The sequence below is a fragment of the Harpia harpyja genome, chromosome 2 (genome assembly GCF_026419915.1).
Source record: "Harpia harpyja isolate bHarHar1 chromosome 2, bHarHar1 primary haplotype, whole genome shotgun sequence".
NCBI classification, from domain to species: domain Eukaryota; kingdom Metazoa; phylum Chordata; class Aves; order Accipitriformes; family Accipitridae; genus Harpia; species Harpia harpyja.
In genome coordinates, this window is record NC_068941.1 from 64,142,418 (window position 1) to 64,155,847 (window position 13,430).

General features: G+C 35.8%; 1 protein-coding gene across 2 annotated transcripts in view; it reads left to right on the plus strand.

Moving 5' to 3' along the window:
* PDS5A (PDS5 cohesin associated factor A) overlaps positions 1–13,430 on the plus strand; it is an 86,152-nt gene that overhangs the window by 52,133 nt on the left and 20,589 nt on the right. For both annotated transcript variants that reach the window (XM_052780215.1, XM_052780216.1), the window contains exons 13-22: positions 2,859–2,972; positions 3,630–3,711; positions 4,472–4,520; positions 4,641–4,780; positions 6,233–6,348; positions 7,164–7,269; positions 8,766–8,926; positions 11,646–11,769; positions 12,949–13,107; positions 13,352–13,420. In XM_052780215.1, the coding sequence (XP_052636175.1) occupies positions 2,859–2,972; positions 3,630–3,711; positions 4,472–4,520; positions 4,641–4,780; positions 6,233–6,348; positions 7,164–7,269; positions 8,766–8,926; positions 11,646–11,769; positions 12,949–13,107; positions 13,352–13,420 (1,120 nt within the window). The remainder of the gene's footprint in view (positions 1–2,858; positions 2,973–3,629; positions 3,712–4,471; positions 4,521–4,640; positions 4,781–6,232; positions 6,349–7,163; positions 7,270–8,765; positions 8,927–11,645; positions 11,770–12,948; positions 13,108–13,351; positions 13,421–13,430) is intronic.

Consider the following 13,430-nt stretch of genomic DNA (forward strand, 5'->3'; position numbering starts at 1 on the left):
CTTTAATTTTTGAAATACCATTTTAGCTTAGAGAAAAGTATTTTGGCCAAGGTTTTGGAAGATAGTTTTCAACTCTCACTGTTAATTCTTTGTCTTTCACAAGGAGAGCCAAACTATGAGATCACACAAAGATAGAATTTCAGCAGACTTGGAAATTTCTTTATAGTGCTTCTTAGCATCTTGCTTATAGAGTCTGCTACCTAGTATTGTTTTGTAATCTAAGTGACTAGTGTGAATGGGCTAATAGCCTCATTCAGTTGCCAGTCATGATAGTGAATTCTTACCACTGCAGTGGTGAACGCTCTCATTTTGTTCATCTGGCAGATCATAAGTGGGCCAGAATTACATATTTGATTAGTCGCCGTCTTTTTTTTTTTTTTTTTAAAGAAGAAAGATATGGTTGTGAGATTGTACCCACAGAAATTACTCTGAAAGTCTGCTGGGGTAGAAGTATCAAACAGTAAAAAATTAGGAAATCTTCACATAGTTTATACAAAGCTAATTCTGCATATGTATATGCACCAAATATGATTTAATTTGCATTGAGAGGTTCATTTGTGTTTTTTCTAGCTTATTCATGTCTCACTGTCAGTACAGTACACAGATTTGATAGTGAGCACAGAATTAATCAAAGTTCCATAGTGAATAGGGCAGATGTTTCCAATATTCCTGCTCACAGGAAATGCAGAACACTGTCAGGGAAATGAGGCAAGGAATTTTAAGGAAAGAATGTGTCATCAAAGCTGAGTTTCTTTCTCTGACATGATTTCTTCTGCAAGTCCGATTATGCCATTGAAACTGGTCTTTTCATGAGTAGGTATGGATTCTTTGCTCTTTGTTTTCTGGGTATCCACACTGAAAGATTGGTGGCTTGATTTTCAGTGTTCCTCTAGTTCAGTTTGGTACCCTGAATTTTAATTCAAATTCTACTAGTTTTTAAGGCTGACAATGAAGTTCTTGCTCAGTCACACCATTGGGTTGGTTTCCCCATCTCAGGGTGGAGGAATAAATGCATTTTAATGTTACCATTTCAGAATTATAAAGTTAGTACTTTCAGCACCTGAAGAGCTGTAGAAATGCTATGATCTTTTAAGACCAAGTCCATCCAACCCTTTAAACACACAAGCATAGGTCAGAATTGGCCAGCTCTGGCCTCTTTTCCTTCCATAATGAAGGAGGAGGATAAAAAGTAACAGGGAACAGCTTTCTGAGCCTTGCAGTATTTTCCATTGTGTGCATGGGACAACACTAGTTCTTTCAAAAGATAACAGGACAGCATCACACAGTATTCAGGCATGAAGAGGAGTAGAACAAATTTTCTTCACATGTCCTTAACTCTGTCACTTGATAATGTTTTTGATGTTACTTGACTATTGATGTGCGTGTCTACTCAAGACTGAGAACTTCTAACCATAAGAACTGCTTATCACCCGTGTGCTCTGAGCTTCTTTGTTTTACAACAAATGCATAGGGAATGGAGTAAAATAACCACATCTTAAACACTGCCCTGTTACCCGCTCTTGGTATGCTAGCCAATGACTTTCCTCACAGGAGAAAAGTGTGTGCCAGAGGTATTCCCTATTTGTAAATCTTTACCCTAACCAACGTGGACCAGGGAAGGCATGAATACAGTCTCACCATTTGTATTGACAGCTTTTCTAGAACATGTATCTGCAGAGACACAGGCTAGAGCAATGTTCATAAATTAGTAAGATAACTGTGATGCCTCCAATCTCCTAGTGTGTTAAACAGAGATGGAGCCCCCTGAGATCTGAAGATCCTGTTCCCTGAACAATTTAGTTCTTGGAGTCATCAGTAGTAAAATGTACGTTTAAAGGGAAAAAGCCAAGTTTTCTTTAATACTAATGGGGTGCTTTGAGATAGTTGTATCCATATTCATGATCATCCTTTTATTCCTCTGCCTTGCCTCTTGGAATTTTCTTTGAGCAGAAATAAGGTGTGTTTGACCTGTGCTGCCTTCTATGGTCTTTGTACAAGGCACTGCGAGAGTACTTGCTAGGAATCATAGCGAAAAAGTTTGTAAATTCAAACACACAAAATATTTGTCCATAAATATCAAATTGTATAGCTGAATATTGTGCACTGCTCTCATTGCTATGGATTAAATTAATGTCTGAATGTTCTTTTACTTGGGGGGGGGGGCTATAATTAGATAAACTGTACAGTCATATTTTGTAGTTCAAGTTTTGTATTTTATGTAAAACTTTAAATATGTATTATTGTTTTTTAAAAAAGAGATAATTGGAGAATGGTTTTGCTAGTTAAGTTTGCTCTCACTTAGTTTTCATGTTGTGCCTTCTGTTCTTTTGGTGTTACTTTGTCTCCACCTTTTTAATGCTGAATTTTAGCTTCTGTATTAGAATAATAAGTAGTTTCAAATATTTTGCTGTTTTCTCAAATACTACAGTTTTATCTTAACTTTTCCCTCGAGAATACTTCAGATTTTTACTTTTCCTCCCCCTCGAGTTATATCTTGTATTCTTTCTCCTTTATTTGGGCTTTTTACTGTCTGTATTCCCTTATGTATGAGAGTGAACAAAGGGAGATTCTCAGAGCCTAAAGAAAAAGGAGGATTTGGATGGTGACAAATAAAGAATTTACTCCCTCTTAGAGGTGAAAAAGAAAGAACGTGGAAAAGCTCTCAAGAAGCAGTTCTTGCTTATCTTTCCATCAACAGTGAAAGGGATCTTTACAGATGAGAAAAAGACCACCACTTTTTTTTCTTCTCTGTCAAAAAATCTAGTTTCAATGACTTCTCATATTTCTTGTTCTTTCAGCTTGTCTGAAAGGTATTACCAGTTTCAGAAATGTAGTTTTTATCTCTTCTTTTCCTGTAGATTACTGGTAGAGAAAATCTTTGCTCAGTATCTTGTTCCACACAATTTGGAAACAGAAGAGCGAATGAAGTGCTTGTACTATTTGTATGCTAGCTTGGATCCAAATGCTGTCAAGTGAGTATAGTTTGTATTCAGCAAATACTTGCTTTCTCAGGCTTTTCCAACATCTATATCATCTTACTTGTATCATCAGGACTTAAATAAAAAAATAAGTAATTGATGCTTAGTGTTGTTTGCAAGTAGTATTTCAAAACATTTCCCTTTTATATACAAACTCTACATGTCCATTAGACAAAAAGATACCTTGATATTTGAGAAGAGTGGTTTTGTCTATTCATTTTCATCCAATGAGAACAATGCAGAGTTAAAAATGTGCAAGTAATGACTTCTAGATTTGCTCTATAGTAGGGTCCATGATGAAGATATCTATAACTGAATTCTGGTTGATAGTGGCCTGGTTTTTATGTTGAAAAATGTTGAAAATGTTATTTTCAAGATAATTTGGGTGGTTGTAAGACATACTGCGGCTGTCCTGCATATGTGAAATTGTTCCAAGTAGAATAATAAGAGAGGTGATGTTCTGTAAAAAGAGAAAATCAGTTCCACCTTGCTTGGAACAGTTATTTTTAATACTTGGTAGGTTTTGATTGTACCTAGCAGATGTCACACTTGTAAGATAAATAAATAAACAATCTTGTTTACTAATACATCCAGCATGTTCTTGTCATGAACGAATTGGTAAGCTTCTTTTCTCATTTTTCACTTTTGCAGAGCACTGAATGAGATGTGGAAGTGCCAGAACATGCTAAGGAGTCACGTACGAGAATTACTAGACTTGCATAAGCAGCCCACTGTACGGTTTTGAAAATACTAATACTAAATCCAATGAACCTGTTAGACTAATTTACTGCAGGTTTTTTAATACTACATTATTTGTTCAGTGTGACTTTATTATTCTTTTGATTTCCATATGTAGACAATGTTCTATTCTTATTAAGTAAAGTTGCTTTCAGTAATGCTTAAAGGTATATGGCCTCCTTATGTTTACCATTATTTTATATTACTGGTCAATAACTTTGGAAAAAGTTTAAAAAAAAATTCCAAGTTTTTTGTTTGCTTTTGACAGACTTTTTGTTTCTCATATTTTGAGAATGGAATATGTTGTAACATAAAGCAATGATTTGTTTGTTTGGAAAAAAAGGTTTTTAAGTATTTATACTGGAATTTTACTTATAAGCATATCTTCAAATTAGCAGAAACTTTAAGTAGAAGGGCATTGCTTTGTGGTTTTGGTGTGGAGGTGGGCTTGGGGGAATTGTTCGTTTGGGGTTTTCTTTGAGGTCTTTTTCCAACAATGTGTTTTGATCTGTTATGTGAATTAGTGAATTTTTGCAGTTCCTTGACATTGCAAGAAGACTTTTCCCCTTTTTCTGTGTGTAGTAGCTGCTAATGATACTGTTATACTATTCTAGTGTTTATTCTTAAAACAAAAACATAAGATTCCAGAGTAGATTGTAGTGCTGCAGAAGAACTAACAAATCAGCTTAAAGGTATATTTTATAAAGGAGATATCAGTGATTTGTTTGTCTGTTTGTTTTTGCTCTTGTCCTCAGTCAGAAGCAAACAGTGCTGCCATGTTTGGAAAGCTGATGACCATAGCAAGTAAGTGTTAGTAAGTTCTATAAAATGTTATTACAGATTTTCTGAAAATTGTATTTCTGTGAATCTTGGTATACTGAAGCGGCAAATTTATCGTATGTTAAATTGTGTTTAATCATACAGAAAACCTTCCAGATCCTGGAAAAGCACAAGATTTTGTGAAGAAATTCAATCAGGTTCTGGGTGACGATGAGAAACTTCGGTCCCAGCTTGAACTGTTAATTAGCCCGACATGTTCTTGTAAACAGGCAGATGTCTGTGTGGTAAGGAAATGGAAAAGCAAACATCTATACCTTAAATATTTGTGCTTGAAACAGTTATTCAGAGTTAATGGTCTCTTTTGGTACCTTAACATGATTTTTATATATTTATGATTTTCATAAAATACCTTTTTGCTTAACCTGTAGAGATTATGGAAGATATAATTTATGATCATTATCTTGCTTCCTAAGAAACCATTAGCTTTGTTCCTCCCTGGGATTATGAACATCAAGCATAAAGTCTAAAAGACTACTTTAAATTTTTTTTAATATTTTATTTCAAGTGTCTCTTTTATGGTAAGGTTCCTAAACTGTCTTCTGACACTGATGAAACTTCTTCTGATTATCAGCAAGCCAAGTATTATACCATCTGCATATTATTAATTTATTTTTCTTCCTAGGATGTTGAGATCAGTCCCCCCCCCCCCCCGCCCTGGCTTTTCCAGAGATTTACAGATTGTGCCAACAGAGATTTTTTTTTTTTTTTTTTCCCTTTATGGCCCCAAAATAAAGTAACCAATTTCATTGACAGACATCACAATAGAGAACATCAATAAACAAACATAGACTTCTTGGGTTTTGTCTAGTGGCTCTGAAACTGTGCAGGGAAGGGAACAGAATGACCTTCAGAACTATGTCCTAACCACTTTATGTAGAGAGTATGTGTCCTTCTAAACTAGTAAATTTTGCACTTTGGGAATGCAGTGATGCAATTTCAAGAGGAAGGTTTCTTCCCTCTTCCTGAAGATAATTTAGCGTAACGGTTAGAACAATTTCCTAGTTCGTAGGGTCTGCAGCATCCAACCCTTTAGAAGGAAGGTCAAGAAGTCATTTCTTTGAGAGATTTTTAGACTTCTGTTCAAAAAATATCATCTTATCCCCCTTCTGCTAGGTTTGCAGCTGAATTTAATGTTCTTGACATTTGGGGCATTCAGAGGGGAAAATAGATTTTTTTGGATCTAAAACATCATAGGCAAGTACATAGGGTCTGAACATCTGTTGTAGCCAAGGCAGTGTAGTGCTTCTGCACATCTGCAGTAGTATAGCTTTTAGTGCAATTTTTTCATTGTTGCTTATGAAATCTCACACAGGGTTACCTACAGATTTCTTAATTACTCTTGTCAACATAGATACTTAAATGCTGTCTACATTGCACTTGGCTCTCCCTTGATTCTGTTTTGGACCTGGCCTGCAATTCCTTAAGAAACTCTGAAGAACTCTCACTAGAAACCTAAATTCATCTTACATTTAAATAGTTTAGTAAAGTATGTCTGCTTTCAATATAATGCAATAAAGATAGATTTGGAGATAACAACAGCCCCCCTTAAAATATGTTTCACTGATTATATAGACAATCTCTGTGGTTAAAAGAAGTGGCTATATTTAGCTTATTCAGCATGCTTAAGAAGTAAGTAAAACGAGTATAATTCTTGTTTGTATCTAACATTCTTATAGAGAGAGATAGCCCGGAAACTTGCAAATCCTAAGCAGCCAACAAATCCTTTTCTGGAAATGGTCAAATTTCTTTTGGAAAGAATTGCCCCTGTACATATTGACTCAGAAGCCATTAGGTAAGTTTGAAAGATCATGCTAACTCATGAATGATGATAAAGATGATTTAAATCAGACACACACGCGCACCGGGGGGGGGGGGGGGGGGGGGGAGATTTTCTTGGAATTTAGATTAGTCTATCCTGGCAGTAAATATGCTTTTAAAAAAAAACAAAACCAAACACATTTTATGTAGATGTCTTCATTTCCAGCAGCCTAGAGAATGCAAAATTTTTTTTTTTTATACTTCTTTGCAGTGCTGCCTGCAAATGATTTTAAAAATATAGTAGTTGTTCCTGGTGAAACTGCTATTTGTGGGGCTTAAGGTGAAAATGATGATCATAATTTTCACATAGTAAACTGCAACACTGTCTTCTGTATAGCAGTTGAATTAATTAGCTTTTGTGGGATTGTGTAAGAGAATGTTTGGATTTCTTTTGAGACTTGTCTGGCAACCTAATTACATTCTGAAACTCATGCAACTGTGTTGAATGCTGCCAACAGGGGGGGTGGGGAGGTTGGTTGTTTTTTTTTTTTTCCCCTAAAGAATTAATTTTGCAGAAAGCTAAGTCAGAAGGAGAAGCAATAATGGACTGGTTTGATTTAAAAAAAACCCAAAACCAAACAAAAAAGCACCAAAAAAACCCCAAACCCCCAAAACAAAACCCCAAAAACTAAAGGCAAAAAACCAAACACCACACCTCCCCCTGCCAATGGAGTATTGCCTTCCCTTTATTTATTGTCAAAAACAAGTAATCTTGCTGATATCTCCAGCCTTTAACATTGTACATTGTCACATTCATTTGCTTTTTTCTTTTTGTATCTCTTACTTCAGTGCACTAGTAAAACTAATGAATAAATCCATAGAGGGGACAGCTGATGATGAAGAGGAGGGTGTAAGTCCTGATACTGCTATTCGTGCAGGACTTGAACTTCTCAAGGTAATCTACATTAATGCAGCTATAGTTTGTAATGGAAGCAACAAAAGTGGTATGACTAATGAATTAATGTTAGCATGGTTTTAATAGTTATTATTTAGATAATTACTTTTTTAATGTATGAAGTGTTTGGTTATTAATACTCACTTGCGAAAAGAATAATGAAAGAGATGGGTTTTTTTGAAGAAGTATGTTTTGAAAAGGGTGCCAAGAGTTGAAATACGCATGTTAAAGCAGAAATTGGTTTCTGCTTAGGGAAGTCGTATAGAAGAAGGTGCAGAGGTAAAGTGAGAGGAAGAGAAATGGGGAAATTAGGAGAGGCATGTTCTTTGGGGCCTGTATGATGCTGGAAGGAAAGAAAGCAATAAACTCAAGAGCCAGGTTCTGTAGAGAAAAAAAAAAGGGGGGGGGACAGGGGAACTTGTGTTCTCAGTGGTGATGAGAAATGGCTGGGGGAGAAAGAAGGATTTGAAATATCTGGAAAACGTCTGTGGTGGATTTGGCAGTTCACTAATAAGACTTTATTTTCAATATGTTACAAAGGGCAGTATAAAATATAGGAGGGCATGGAGGGGAAGGTTACATAATTAAAGTGAGACTTTTCACTAGTGTGAATGAGCGAGGTGGAGTTTATGGAAACATATCACACCAAATCTTGTAATGGCAACCATGGTGGAAACAGTTATACAGAAGTATGCAAGGAAGTAATGTCTGTTTGCTAATGTAGCTCAGAAAAGAAATCTGCCAAGGTTGAAGATTTTGTTGCTGTGAGGTGGATATCTTTGAGAATATTATTTCATACATTGATACTCATGCAAGTAGGCAACTCTAATCAAAGAAACCAAGATAACATAAATCCAAAGAAAACACAAAATACATGCAACTTCTCATTGTTCTGCCTACCTTATGTTACCTGGACTTTACTTTACTTAACATAGTTTTGCTTTGGGATAACCTTTTGTTCTTTGTTGTCCTGCCTTGAATCTCCGCATGCTTCGTTACTTATTTGACATTTCTCCTATTTAACAGAATGTGTTGTATTTCATTAGCTTTAGATTAGAAGGACAGTAATCTACATTTTGTTTGCAGATATCTTAACCTTCTTGATTTCTTTTCTGCTCAGGGTCTATAGATTCTGGAGAAATTAAGATATCAGTTCAGTTAAGTTGGAAAAAAAGTGTTCTTAAGTATATTGGAATATAAATGAATATGCTTGAATAAGTGTTCATTTTAATAAATATGTTTACATATTCAACTAATGTAGTATCTTATAAAATATTTGGAGGAGGGGAGGACCTGAAGAACAAAGTGTAGATGAATTTATTTGAAAATGCCTATATCACTTTCTCCAAAATGCAGTTATTGAACGTAATAATCTCATATGAGCATGTAATAGCGATTTATGTTGATGGTAATGCTCATAAACAGCCATAATTTTGTTTTTCTGATGATTTGTTTACCATGAATAAATACACCTTTGTTTTAATGTGTATCTACAGGTTCTGTCCTTTACACATCCTACCTCGTTCCACTCTGCAGAGACCTATGAGTCTCTGCTGCAGTGCCTCAGGATGGAAGATGATAAGGTAGCTGAGGCAGCCATACAGATTTTCAGAAACACAGGTCACAAAATAGAAACAGACTTGCCACAGATAAGATCGTGAGTGTATTTCTTTACATGCTGCTTTTCATACCTGGAATTCTGCCTCTTGATAGTTCATTCAATATGTTGCCCCTAAAATTACTTTATAGTCTTATAAATATGAACAGCTTCTCTTCCATCATTTTGTATTTCTTCATTACCTTTCTGTCTCTTCATTTTTAAATTCTATGTTCTCACAATTTTTGTGTATTTATTGAAGATGTTAGGTACTTCTTAAAAATCTTCTTATAATAGACACACTAAAAACAGTGCGTAGCATGTTTCCCAGGTTACAAAATAAGCAACAGCAAAAATATGGTGAAGATGCAATTCCTTGGCATCGTTTCTACTCATATCTGTCCTTCATGCAAGTTTTCTATCTTTGTAAGGAACAAAAATATAATCTCTGATGGTTAACAGCTCTGTTTGTTATGAAACAAGTTGGGAAACAAGATCCAAAAGCGGGCATGAATTTCTAACAAAGAGTAATTGGCTGTCTATAAGTCATCATTATGCAATTCATGCTTTAACTGCTGATTAAAGCTGCATAATCTACTAGGTATTCACAGGCTATTCAAAACCTTGTGGGTAACATCTAAAACCTTAAAATTAGCCTGTTAGTAACTAATCCAGATTATAAAGCACAGGTTTCAAGTTCTCATATATTGAAATAGCATCTCAGATATTACCATGCTAAAATGCATACCAATGTACACCTTAAGTTCTCAGTGAATTGAAGACATAACCTCAGCGATTTTTATGGATTTGAATCAGATTTTGGGCAAAAGAAAAATGTCACAAGTTCACATATGAGGTGCCTTTTAAGACATTTGTAGGGCTGAAAAGAAGGAAAAGCCCAGCAATCCCCATTGTCAGTATAGTCCCAATTGTCTACAGCTCTCTAGTAGAGTTTAGTCAAGACTCTGCATTCCTGGGGTATATCGTCTTCTGTCAAAGGAGCTGGTATTGCTGCCATTACTTTTGGCTTCATGCCATATCAAGGTATTGCTGAAGTATAGTCTGGACAGTCTCAAAAATATAACTGTCAAAATGGAGGTCTTAGCCCTTGGCATGGTTTGCAAGCAAGTCAGGTTAACGTTCTGAAAGCCAAAACCAGGTCACTGTTTACACTGACACAAGGAAAAAGAAGTCTGAGGACAAGTAGGTGTTCCAGATCTCATATATTCAGAAATCTTTATCATAAATGAAAGATTTGATATAATCAGCAAGATAGTTTGTTTCAAGTGACCTGTTTTTTGTTTGGTTTTTTGGGCTTTTTTGTTTGGTTTTGTTTTGGTTTTTTTTTTTAAAAAACCACTTGTGTGAGCAGGCTGCCTGCTGTCCTTCGAAGTAGTGTTCACCAGCAGTAGCCCAAGTTCTTCCTTGTATGGAAAATGAATAGGTTTATGCACCAGTTCATGGACAAGGACTGCCATATGACTCTAGAGTCTGATGGAAGCATTGGTCATGCTCAAAGAGAGCCTATGGGCCATGTGTAAACTTGTAGATGTAAACAAGTAAAGGGGCATGTAAACATGTCAGGTTTCACCTTTTGCAGATTTATGTCAGTTGGGGTGTGATGTGGTATGGTTTGCAACTGATGCACTGACGCTTGGCAAAGGCTCTTTAACATGCAGGTACTTAGACTATGAAAACTGTAGGTTAGGCACTGAAGCTTATTTTAACTGTAGGTTTTACTGAATTCTTTGCTATTTTGGTTCTCATTTAATCCAATTTGTGGAATCTTAGCAGGTTTGAGAAGAGACATTCTCCTACTTTAGGATACTGTTAAGATTTTTCTAGGGGTCTTTGGTTTGGGGTTTTGTGTGGTTTTTAAGGAAAACATTTGAGACTTCATTCTTTCAACCCTGCAAGCTCTTCTTCCACCTCTTGTTGCTAATTTTGATTATGTAGAATGTGTCAGTGAAGGCTGGGTGCTAAATAATCTGTGTACTGAATACTGTATAGTTACTGAGCCTTTCAAGAAAGCAAGGAGGTTTTTTTAGATGTTTCTGTGTCAGACGCTTTCTAGGCAATTTTGTTTTCTTGTGTCAGTTGCTGGGTGAGTTGCATGGTAAACCTCATGAGTTAGTTTCTCAGACAATGACCTCTCAGGGGACAGGCCTGCCTTCTAGCATTCTCTCAGGAGTGGAACCAAACAGTCTGACCAACCTCGACCTGGTCTCTGGAGTGGCTTCTGCCCTACTCTTTCCTTTGGTGGCCTCTGATCAGGAGATAGATTTCAGGGGATTCAAATGCAAAAGCTCATAATAAAGCAGTTGTTCACCTGAGTATACATTGCCATTAAAGACCAAAGTTAAAGCAGTAAAGGCCTATAAACACACATGTTTAATGGTTATTCCTACCTTTCATGAATTTTCTTTAGCCCTGTCACTTCCAAGCTTGGATAACAAGCCCAGGAGTTTACCCTAGCTGAACCTGTCAGGTTCCCCCCCCGGCTCCTTATATTTGGCTTCCTAAACAGCCTTATCTTCTTTCATGTTTGATATTCCCCTGTGGGCTTTTTTCTGTGTAAATGTGTACAGTCAGATGTTCAACAAGTATTACTAAATACAATTCCATCCTGCTTTTCACTTTATGATTATGATCTTTCCTGAAAAGACTTCAAAGGAATGCTTGATTTATAAGACGGTGAGGATAGATTTGTATAGGTGAAGAGCTTTATTTTTTGTAGATTGCGAATTGTATTTTGAAGTATTTTGTTTAATGTTCACAGAACACTAATTCCCATTTTGCATCAGAAAGCAAAAAGAGGCACTCCTCATCAGGCAAAACAAGCTGTTCACTGTATACATGCCATATTTTCAAATAAAGAAGTGCAACTTGCACAGATCTTTGAGGTATGTCTTGCTTTTTTATTTTTAAGATTTGTTTCTGTTGTTCTTAATTGATACTAGTAATTAACATTAATTCATACTGTTTATTAACAGATAACAATATATGAAGTCAGGAAGCCTACAGGTGCATGGTAGTCGAGATAAGTCATTAATTTTACAATAGCAAATTATTAATTTTTGTGTCTTACAGTCACAATTTTGTAATACTCTGATGTCTGATAGATAAGGTATTCCTTATTGTCTACATGGGAAAAATTAGGGGAAAATAAGCTAAATATGCTGGAATGATCCACACTAAATCCCATGAGAACACGCTTAGCAGATGCTAAATGAGAGATAACATCCTCTACTTTCAAACTGTATTAAATTACCATGCTTTAAGGTCTTTGTACATACAGCACTTCCTCACTGAGGAAGTTAGTGCAGAATAACTACATGACTATAAGCTCAGACATTAGCTTACTGCTCACTTACTACTTGCTTAGACAAGTTGTAAAGCAAAAGGCCACCTTATACAGAGCAGAGAGGTTATTACTTTTCACTGTAATCTCTTAAATAATAACATTATTAATCTGTACTTGTAAAATATTTTAGGTTCTTAATCTTGCCTGTCGTTGAACCTATGCATAATTCAGAAGTGTAAGAAGCTTCGAATTAAGCTTACAGAGTTGATCTCTGCTTAGACTTCTGTGAGAGTGCATGTTCTCTCCCTAATACCAGAATACGACATGAGGGTGCTGGGTGATATAGCAGCACAGAATTATCCTGGTGACTGTTACCTAGAAGGGAAATACTGATCACTAATAGGGAAGTCCCTGGTGGTTTCCGAGGTTTTCTTACCTGCTATTATTTTCTGCCATTTGCAGTTACAATTCAGGTTCTCACAACTCTTGAATAGAATTGAGTCAGAGTTCTTACCATGTCTCCAGGTTTGAATGTGTTTCACCATTAAAACAGGAAGAGAATATAAAATTTGTTTTGCCCTTATCTCATGTGGGATTTTTGGTTACTGTGTTAATTAAGAAATCACATTCTTTCTCCACTTTGATATGCTGACTTTATTAATTCTTATGGAAAAGCTGTGAAAGCAATCCGGCAGTAAAATAAATGATTTTTAGGCATGCTAGCTTACTTATCTATAGTTGAAAAAAAATTTTTTTTTTTCTTTTACTACTTCCTCAGCCTCTAAGTAGAAGTTTGAATGCTGATGTACCAGAACAACTTATAACTCCATTAGTCTCATTGGGTCATATTTCTATGTTGGCTCCAGACCAGTTTGCTTCTCCAATGAAATCTGTTGTTGCAAATTTCATTGTGAAAGATCTGCTAATGAATGACAGGGTAAGATTTTCTTTTTTGGTAAGTCCTTACTATTCTGTTTGCCTGTTACTAACTCTGTGGGGAATAAAGCTTTTTTGTTCAATGAGTCAATAAAAGAATGTTCTATAAATGGCTAGTACAGTGATAATCGCATTATAAAAGATCTTTGTATGAAGAAAGTTTAGTCCATGACTTTTTTCCATTTTTACTTCTGCATTTTCTGTATGGGTGGAACCAGTTCTTAAACTTAAATGAATGTCTGTAGTCAACAGGTGAGAAAAATGGAAAATTGTGGTCTCCAGATGAAGAAGTTTCTCCAGAAGTACTAGCAAAGGTGAATAATC